This window comes from Taudactylus pleione, unplaced genomic scaffold, assembly GCF_031769625.1.
Source record: "Taudactylus pleione unplaced genomic scaffold, aTauple2 ptg000393l, whole genome shotgun sequence".
NCBI classification, from domain to species: Eukaryota; Metazoa; Chordata; class Amphibia; order Anura; family Myobatrachidae; genus Taudactylus; species Taudactylus pleione.
Window position 1 is genome coordinate 8,554,339 of NW_028284794.1, and position 10,515 is coordinate 8,564,853.

The 10,515-nt window shown below is 46.3% G+C and overlaps 1 protein-coding gene across 1 annotated transcript in view; it reads right to left on the reverse strand.

Annotated features, from left to right (window-relative positions):
- The window catches only part of LOC148507448 (galactose-3-O-sulfotransferase 2-like), a 47,544-nt gene extending 38,116 nt beyond the window's left edge, over window positions 1-9,428 (reverse strand). Inside the window, exons 1-3 of the mRNA XM_088446105.1 lie at window positions 9,319-9,428; window positions 3,630-3,815; window positions 33-140 (exon numbers count right to left, since the gene is read on the reverse strand). Of these exons, the coding sequence (XP_088302231.1) occupies window positions 33-140; window positions 3,630-3,815; window positions 9,319-9,428 (404 nt within the window). The remainder of the gene's footprint in view (window positions 1-32; window positions 141-3,629; window positions 3,816-9,318) is intronic.
- Between the last annotated feature and the right edge of the window lie 1,087 nt (window positions 9,429-10,515).

Below are 10,515 nucleotides of genomic sequence, written 5' to 3' on the forward strand. Positions count from 1 at the left end.
AATGTAACAGAGAAATTTAGATATTCACTCACCAATTTAGGAGATAGTTATAATGAAACTGCGATGTAAATCCAATGGTCAAAGAAATAAAGCTTAAAACCAGGATCCATACTCTGTAGTTTTTAGGGAACCCCATTCTCCTGTTAAAATAAAAAATTAGCAAATTTTATAACACAAATGGCTGCATTAATTCCAATATTTTTCAAAGTTGGCCGCACTAATGATTTAATAACATCCAGGGGATGGTGGCACTTAATCCACATCCTCACAGAGGTGTCTGGCCTAATGATAGGATGAGACCATAGCACTGGCTGCACCAATGATGTAATGTTACCCAGGGGGTGTTAGAACTAACTCCACAACCTCACAGAGGTGTCTGGCCTAATGATAGGATGAGACCATAGCACTGGATGCAACAAAGATGTAATGTTACCCAGGGGGTGTTAGAACTAACTCCACAACCTCACAGAGGTGTCTGGCCTAATGATAGGATGAGACTATAGCACTGGCTGCACCAATGATGTAATGTTACCCAGGGGGTGGTGGCACTAACTCCACAACCTCTCAGAGGTGTCTGGCCTAATGATAGGATGAGGCCACATCAGTGGCTGCACTAATGTCAGGATTTCCTGCGACATGGAATCTGCACTAATGGTAGAACGATATGCAATCAGGAAGTTGGCGGACGTAATCCCGACGGCCGGATTCCCGACTGCTTTATCCCGGTGAGGGTTAAATGACAGGCATCTAAATGTCATTTTACCAACGCCGGGAAACCGGCGCCCCTCATTCCGATCGAAGGAACGCCGGGCACCGAGCGCGGACAGCAGCAGGGGAGGAAGGGTCAGGTTTAGGGCTCCCGAGGGGGACTTAGGGTTAGGCACCCCCCAGGAGGGTTAGGGTTAGGCTAGGGGGAGGGAGGGTTAGGGTTAGGCACCCCCCCGAGGGACTTAGGTTTAGGCAGCGGGGAAGGGGGTGGTTAGGGTTAGGCACTTAGAGGGGGGATTAGGGTTAGGCACTTGGGGTGGAAGTTAGGGTTAGGCACCTCAAAGTAGGGTTAGGGTTAGGGAGGTTAGGTTAGTAGATACTCACCTATCCACGATCGCGATTTCCAGCGCTGTCGGGCTTCCGCTGCTCGGAACTCTGCTGATGTCGGGCTGCCGCTGACGGGAATCATACCGCCATGCGGCCGGCGGTATTTCATACCCATTCCGATAGATCAGTGTGTCAGGATACATGCAGAGAAAAAGATGGCTAATAGATCATAGAGCAAACTGATTTACATCTGACTACATTTACTAAGACTGCTCTTTTAGGAACTTATACATGTGTTAACGGAGAAAAGTAAAAGTATACAATTATTATTATTATTATTATTAATTATTATTATAGTGATCTGCGCATGAGTATGAGTCGCACTGCGCATGCATCAAGCTTGCGTCAACGGAAGAGTGGCGGCTCATACACAGGGGTGTCACAAACTTTTCCGGTGTGTGTGGCAGAGTGTGATGGGGATCCCGAAGTCTCCTAAGTTATGCCGGCATCTTAGCTCCCATGGCCATTCTGTGCTGCTATAATATTGATCAGACGGCAGATTACCGTACTACACAGAGAGCATTGCGGTGACTGTCGTACTACACAGAGAGCATTGCGGTGACAGCCGTACTACACAGAGAGCATTGCGGTGACAGCCGTACTACACAGAGAGCATTGCGGTGACAGCCATACTACACAGAGAGCATTGCGGTGACTGCCGTACTACACAGAGAGCATTGCGGTGACTGCCGTACTGCACAGAGAGCATTGCGGGGACTGCCGTACAACACAGAGAGCATTGCGGTGACTGCCGTACTACACAGAGAGCATTGCGGTGACTACCTTACTACACAGAGAGCATTGCGGTGACTACCTTACTACACAGAGAGCATTGCGGTGACAGCCATACAACACAGAGAGCATTGCGGTGACAGCCATACTACACAGAGAGCATTGTGGTGACTGCCGTACTACACAGAGAGCATTGCGGTGACAGCCATTCTACACAGAGAGCATTGCGGTGACTGCCGTACTACACAGAGAGCATTGCGGTGACTGCCGTACTACACAGAGAGCATTGCGGTGACAGCCATACTACACAGAGAGCATTGCGGTGACTGCCGTACTACACAGAGAGCATTGCGGTGACAGCCATACTACACAGAGAGCATTGCGGTGACTGCCGTACTACACATAGAGCATTGCGGTGACTGTCGTACTACACAGAGAGCATTTCAGTGACTGTCGTTCTACACAGATCATTGCGGTGACTGCCGTACTACAAAGAGAGCATTGCATTGACTGCCGTACTACACAGAGAGCATTGCATTGACTGCCGTACTACACAGAGAGCATTGCGGTGACTGCCGTATTACACAGAGAGCATTGCGGTGACTGCCGTACTACACAGAGAGCATTGCGGTGACTGCCGTACTACACAGAGAGCATTGCGGTGACTGCTGTACTACACAGAGAGCATTGCGGTGACTGCTGTACTACACAGAGAGCATTGTGGTGACTACCGTACTACACAGAGTATTGCATTGACTGCCGTACTACATGGAGGGCCTGATTCAGAGCCGCTCGTAAGTGGCCGCTCGTTCGCTCCTAGCGATGTTTGCACATCTGCGCATGCATATGGGTTGAAATGCGCATGCGCCAACCAGTCATTGCAGTCAGAAATCGAGCGCTCACAAAATAGTGAGTGCCTGCTAATTTGAGCAACAGGATGAGGCGTTTGTGGGTGGTAACAGGGGAAGGTGCTTGAAAACGGGGAGTGGTGATCCGAACGCAGGCGTGCCAAACGGTCAAAACTGGCATTTTAAGGGTGTGCATAATTAACAAAGCAGCGTCATCGACCACGTCACTTGGTTGTTTCTTAGCCTGAACTGTTTGCATGATTGTGGTAGGATAAACCTACCACAAGCACTGCGAGCAGTTCAGATGCCTTTCGATGTACTCAATTAATCAAATAAATAGCGGAGATGACGTAGGATGTGAGCGGCCAGGGGGCGTCTTTACAAAATAGCGAGCGCATGTTTCATTTGCTCGCTCAGACATAGAGGCGTCAACAGACCGCAAAGAGCGAGCGCTCAATTTAAATAGTCAACCCCTTTTTCTGAACGAGCGAGCGCAAATAGCATCCGGCTCTGAATCAGGCCCAGAGAGCATTGCGATGACTGCCGTACTACACAGAGAGCATTGCGGTGACTGCCGTACTACACAGAGAGCATTGCGATGACTGCTGTACTACACAGAGAGCATTGCGATGACTGCCGTACTACACAGAGAGCATTGCGGTGACTGCCGTACTACACAGAGATAATTGCAGTGACCATCATTTTTTTAAGCATTCACTTTTTATTAAAGAAAAAATTACAGTGGCAGCAAATATAACAAATAACAATGTCAGGCCTGCAAGAAACAAGTCAGAGTTCCAACTAATGACGCATAGTAACAGCTGCTTAGCCTAGAACACTTTTAAAATGGTTATAAAATTTACAGAATTATAAATGAGCATGACAAAAAAGGAAAATGGAGAACATAGAGAAAGAGGTGAAGAAATTTTAGGAAGGAAATGTCATAACATGTACTGAGGCATATTAAGGGGAAGGGTTGCGAAGTGAGCAGAATAATCTGTAGACTCCTTAAATTCCAGCCAATCGAACCAGGTGTCAGTGAAGGCAGAAGATGCCTGGTTTGAGGAAGACTTAAGGTCTTCCATGGTCATGTAAAGGTCGATCCTCTGGAGCTGGACAGAAGACCTCCAATTGCTCTTGCTGCATTCATGAGATGACAGAGTAGGGAATTCTTATATTGGGATATGGATATATCCATTAAATTCTAAAGACAAAAAAATTCAGGTGTCTCAGAGAGACCAGTGATTTTTTCAGAGCTCTCACGGACCATCCACCAGAAGCCCTCATTTAAAAGGCATAGTTACCTAATATGGAGTGGTGTACCAGGCACCTGACCACATCTTCAGCAGAGGTCAGAGGGACCTGGAAATATCTGATGGAGAGGTATAGGACAGGGCTGAGCTGAGAGGTGTAGCCATGCCCCCAAAGTTGTGAGACCATGGCCCCTACAGTGTCGCATCTGATAAGCACAATGAGGTGTGGCCTTGCTCCCTGATTGGCCACACCCCCTTAAAGTACTGCTCTGCAACTGGTTACCATCTAAATGCAAAACTATCGTGTTGAATGTTCCTCATTAATATTATTGCATACAGATCTGTTCTCAAATATGTACCGCTCTTTAGTAAAATCTTCAGCGCTGTTTGCCATAATATGGAATCTTTATTTTTTTTTTCAGTCCCTGCAAGGAGGTTGAATGTGACATTTACTAGTAACAGTAGAGTTGGGCTATTTTAGATATTTATTTCATTGCAAACATTCTATTTTATAATAAATTATATCATTTATGTTATTGGTGTGCACTTTATTGCTTATTCTTTGGATTTTGGTTTGGGAGTCCACAGGTTCCCTAAGCAGCTACATACACTGTTGGGAGCCAGAACTAAAGCATTTTTTGTTTCTCTTTAAGAATTACACTTTTTTGCCTGACCCTGAGTGGGTGGGGGTGCCACATAGTCAGGGCCAGATTAAGGTTTGTGGGGGCCCCAGGGCAACTGAGTTGTGCAGGCCGAATCTATAAAATTACCTCACGCAGCAGCTACTATTCCCCTTAAGCCGGGAACACGCTAGACGATATGATGTCCAATCCGGCCTATCGGACAACATATCGTCCACATCAGCAAGTGTGTACCCACTATGTCGCTGACATCGCCCGTCGGAACTGCAAGCAGGTCCAACAAGCAAATACCATCAGCAGGGCCATGCTGTTGCACCGTCGCTCCCGACATGGGCAAGTGTGTGTATGTACTCAATGTTGGGACCTGCCGCACAAGACATTGCGCTGGGTACACATCGTTTAATGTGTACCCAGCCTTACCTTCTGTGGACTCTCCAGTGACTGGCAAAGTCGCAGCATACTACAGTACATCATGTCCGTGACACTGCTGGGAACTGACTCCCGCCAGCATAGCGGCCATGATCATATATACTGCCTGGGAAAAATGCAGGATTTTGAGTGGGGAATATAAATATATAGATAGGCTAGACAGGTAGCTAGAGATAATGTTAGATAGATAGATAGATAGATAGATAGATAGATAGATAGATAGATAGATAGATAAATAGATATGAGATAGAAAGATAGATAAATAGATATGAGATAGAAAGATAAATAGATATGAGATAGATAGATAGATAGATAGATAGATAGATAGATAGATAGATAGATAGATAGATAGATAGATGGGAGGCAATCGGGAAGCCGACTGCCTAAATACCGGCAGCCGGCTTCCCGACTGCCATTTCCCGGCAAGGGTGAAATGCCGGGTGTCTAGATGTAGTCGCCCGCATTTCCCCGAAGCCGGGAGACCGGTGCCCGGCATCCCGATCGTCGGGATGCTGGGCGCCGCGAGCGGACAGCCGCGGGGGGGAGGGTTAGGTTTAGGGCTCCCGGGGGGGACTTAGGGTTAGGCACCCCCCCGGGAGGGTTAGAGGTAGCCTAGGGGTAGGGAGGGTTAGGGTTAGGCACCCCTGGGGGGGACTTAGGGTTAGGCACCCCCCCGGGGGACTTAGGTTTAGGCAGTGGGGAAGGGGGTGGTTAGGGTTAGGCACTTAGAGGGGGGATTAGGGTTAGGCACTTGGGGGGAAGTTAGGGTTAGGCACCCCTAAGGAGGGTTAGGGTTAGGGGGGTTAGGTTAGGTTAGTAAATACTTACCTATCCACGATTGGGATTTCCAGCGCTGTCGGGCTTCCGCTGCATTGCACTCTGCTCCTGTCAGGCTGCCGCTGACGGGCCGGCGGTATTTCATACCAATTCCAGATAGATAGATAGATATGAGATAGATAGATATGAGATAGATAGATAGATATGAGATAGATAGATAGATAGATAGATATGAGATAGATATGAGAGATAGAACCGTAACTAGACTTTTTGGTGCCCTGTGCCAGAGAGTGCATTGACGCCCCCCCTTCCCCCATTTTTCAAATAGGGACATAAGATAGTGCACCTGAAAAAGGGCAATGGGGAAGGGCCAGGGAAGAGATAGGGGAGGCCAGGAGATGCTGGCAATAATAGAAGAGGAAACTACAAGTGAGAATGATAATAAACAAGAAAATTGACAGGCCCAAACAGCGCCCCCTGCCCTGCGGTGCCCTGTGCCATGGCACTGGTCGCACTACACTAGTTGTGGCCCTGGATAGACAGACAGAGATATATTTATAGCTAGAGAAAGATAGAAATATAGACAGATTATACAGTCAGGTGCATAAATATTGGGACATTGACAGAATTTTCATATTTTGGCCTCTATTCACCACCGCAATGACTTTGAAATGAAACAAACAAGATGTGCTTTAACTGCAGACTTTCAGATTTAATTTGAGGGTAATTACATCCAAATCAGGTGAACGGTGTAGGAATTACAATGGTTTCTATATGTGCCTCCCACTTTTTAAGGGGTCAAAAGTAATGGGACAAACTAAACAATCCTAAATCTAACTTTCACTTTTTAATACTTTGTTGCAAATCCTTTGCAGGCAATTACAGCCTGAAGTCTGGAACGCATAGGCATCACCAGACGCTGGGTTTCATCCCTGTTGATGCTTTGCCAGGCCTCTACTGCAAATGTCTTCAGTTCCTGCTTGTTCTTGGGACATTTTCCCTTCAGTTTTGTCTTCATCAAGTGAAATGCATGCTCAATCGGATTCAGGTCAGGGGATTGACTTGGCCATTGCATAACATTCCACTTTTTAGCCTTAAAAAACTATTTGGTTGCTTTTGCAGTATGCTTCGGGTCATTGTCCATCTGCACTGTGAAGCACCGTCCAAAGAGTTCTGAAGCATTTGACTGAATATGAGCATATAATATTGCCCAAAACACTTCAGATTTCATTCTGCTGCTTTTGTCAGCAGTCACATCATCAATAAATACAAGGGAACCAGTTCCATTGGCAGCCATGCATGCCCACGACATGACACAACCACCACCATGCTTCACTGATGAGGTGGTATGTTTTGGATCATGAGCAGTTCCTTTCCTTCTCCAAACTCTTCTCTTCCCATCACTCTGGTACAAGTTGATCTTTGTCACATCTGTCCATAGGATGTTGTTCCAGAACTGTAATGGCTTTTTTAGATGTTGTTTTGCAAACTCTAATCTGGTCTTCCTGTTTTTGTGGCTCACCAATGGTTTACATCTTGTGGTGAACCCTCTATATTCACTCTTGTGAAGTCTTCTCTTGATTGTTGACTTTGACACATATACACCTACCTTCTGGAGAGTGTTCTTGATTTGGCCAACTGTCATCCACCACAGTTGTTTTCCGTGGTCTTCCAAGTCTTTTGATGTTGCTGAGTTCTCCGATGCGTTCTTTCTTTTTAAGAATGTTCAAAACAGTTGATTTGGCCACACCTAATGTTTTTGCTATCTCTCTGATGGGTTTGTTTTGATTTTTCAGCCTAATGATGGCTTGCTTCACTGATAGTGACAGCTCTTTGGTTCTCATATTGAGAGTCGACAGCAACTGATTCCAAATGCAAATGTCACACCTAGAATCAATGCCAGACCTTTTACCTGCTTAATTGATAATGAAATAATGAGGGAATAGCCTACACCGGTTCATGAAATAGCTTTTGAGTTGATAGTCCCATTACTTTTGGCCCCTTAAAAAGTGGGAGGCACATATAGAAACCATTGTAATTCCTACACCGTTCACCTGATTTGGATGTAATTACCCTCAAATTAAATCTGAAAGTCTGCAGTTAAAGCACATCTTGTTTGTTTCATTTCAAAACCATTGTGGTGGTGAGTAGAGGCCAAAATATGAAAATTCTGTCAATGTCCCAATATTTATGCACCTGACTGTATATATATATATATATATTAAATTAGTGGTGTAGACTTCATTTTGTGGAAATGGATTCTGCCTTCCATATGTGAAAAACTGTCAGCCATCCCTTCTGAAGCATGGCTAGGGCAAGATTTCCATTTAGGTAAGAGAATTTGTAGCTATATATACTGTACACATAATTTTATATATATATATATATATATATATATATATATACACATACATACATACACAGTAGAGAGGGGTGGAGGAGAGGGAGGACAGGGAGGGAGGAAGAGAGACAGAGAGAGGTAAAAGAGAGAGAGGGGGAAGAGGGACAGGGAATAGAGAGAGTGAGAGGGATGGAGGAGAGAGACAGAGAGGGACTAAGGGGATGGAGGGTGAGAGTGGAAGGAAGGGACAGAGGGGGAGAGTGATAGAATGAGGGAGCAGGAGAGAGAGGGGACTGAGAGCCCACACACATACCTGTTGCAGCTGCAGGAGCCATCAGCTTTCTTATGGGGGTGGGCACTTCACTACATTAGGCCCCGCCCCCTACACATGCACCCGCAAATTGCGGCACTATGTCAACAAGGGGGCAGGGCTTCTAGAGGCAGCCACTAGAGGTCCATCAAGCAGTCCGTGCTGTCTGTGTGATTCTGCCAGGAGCCAGCCAGGGTGAGTGGACAGCTTCCGGTCAATATCTGCGACAGTGTGGAGGCCCACAAGGTGTGGGGACCCCTGGACGACCGCCCCATCCATCCTATAATCCGGCCCTGCACATAGTAATGATGTCATCCTACCTGCTTACTGTTATGGAACCAATATGATCATCTAAAATGCATAATCTTTCAGCGGCAGCATGTTAGCGGGAACAGCCCGTATGAGAGGAGAATAAAAAATAGCATATACAAAATGACAAGCTAATCTCTCTCTCAGCACTAACATGATTATTGCTGTGATTCAGTGCTAACTCAGTATTTGTATCAGAGGCCAGATAAGATCCCATATTTTACACCCTTTTAGTGGCAGCATGCTAATGGGAATGGTCCGAAATAAATAATACAATTCTATGCGAATGGACTTGCTAAAATTCTCTTTATGGGCTTATAATATCCAGTCTTTAATGTAAGGGTATAATGGAGTGCTTGATGCCTCTACACATATATGTAACATATTTAATTGGTGGCACCAGGGCCATCTCTTCCATTGGGCTTATTGGGCAGTTGCCCAAGGGCCCGAAGCTTGTAGGGGCCCCGGCAGCCGCGGCTAGTTGGAAAATTTGTGATATTTTTATAAGCCGGCCGATGGTGCACTGTATTCTGATCTAACCTCCCCCACTCCACCCCCCCTCCCCCCGGTGATGAGTACTCACCTCCGTCGCAGTTTAACTTCATCCACCAGCTTCAGGCCAGTCAGACAGAGTCTCTCTGCATGTGTGGGAGGTGTGATGGGCAAGCACGAGGGTTTAATTTTATTGACCATTTAAATTTTTTTTCCTGTGAATTGGTGGGTATGGGGCCCCAGTGCATTGCTTTGCCCAGGGCCCACACTGCTGTTAAGACAACCCTGGGTGGCACTGGACACTGGGGCAGCGGCTGCAGGAACCTGCTCATGGGTGGAAAGTTCTAGCAGTCCACGCGCCTGCTGCACAGGGTCCCGCGGTCCCAGCGGGAGACATCCAGGCACTGGGGCAAAGTTTATATATAGACCCACCCCCTTTAGTGAGTAACAGCAGCCGGAGGTGTTCCTGGGTGGAGCCACAGTTAGATGACAGTGACTGGAGGCGGTCCTGGGTGGAGCCAGAGCAGAGAGACAGGCAGTTTGATGAGACAGCTATGACTGGAAGGGAACTCGCACTGCTGCAGTGATGGCAGAGCAAGAGAGCCAGCGCCGTAATTATGGTAAGAGGAGATTACCAAGCACCTTCCACAAAAGCAGTCACAGACATTTACAAGCAGCTCAAACAAGTGGTGCACCGTCTATCACACTCACCCCTTCCATCATCCCGGCTAGCTGTTCTCTCCAGTAATAAAAGTTGAGATCAGAAAGTTAAGGACCCCATACATCAGCAATCGTGCAATTTGCAATCGATAGTGTATAAAAATCTTTCCCTTTTTCAATCGATTGCAGATTTGCCACAGTCGATTGATAAAGGGAAAGATTTTTATACACAATCGATTGCTGCAATCAATCTGATGTTAGTCATCTGTTACTTAGACAATATTATGTCACTCACCTTCAGAGAATAACAACACAGCAGACTAAAGTGTTCACAGATAGAGGCAGGGCTACAGAAATGATACACAAGTGTGGATTGTAAGCAGTCAGCCCTTTGAGTCAGCAGTCTAGGAAAACTACCACCTTTAGCTACAGGATCATACAGTACCAGCAGGGTGAATTGAACGGCCTCAGCAGTCTGTTAAACTCAATGTATTACCTTAACAGGAGTACCTGTAATTAGGGAGGAATTCAGCCAAGTCCAGTGAGACAGGATCCTGTTTGAATAGACAGAGATAATGTGATCTCTCATTGCTACAGTGCTGTTACATATTACAATCTACCAAGTCTG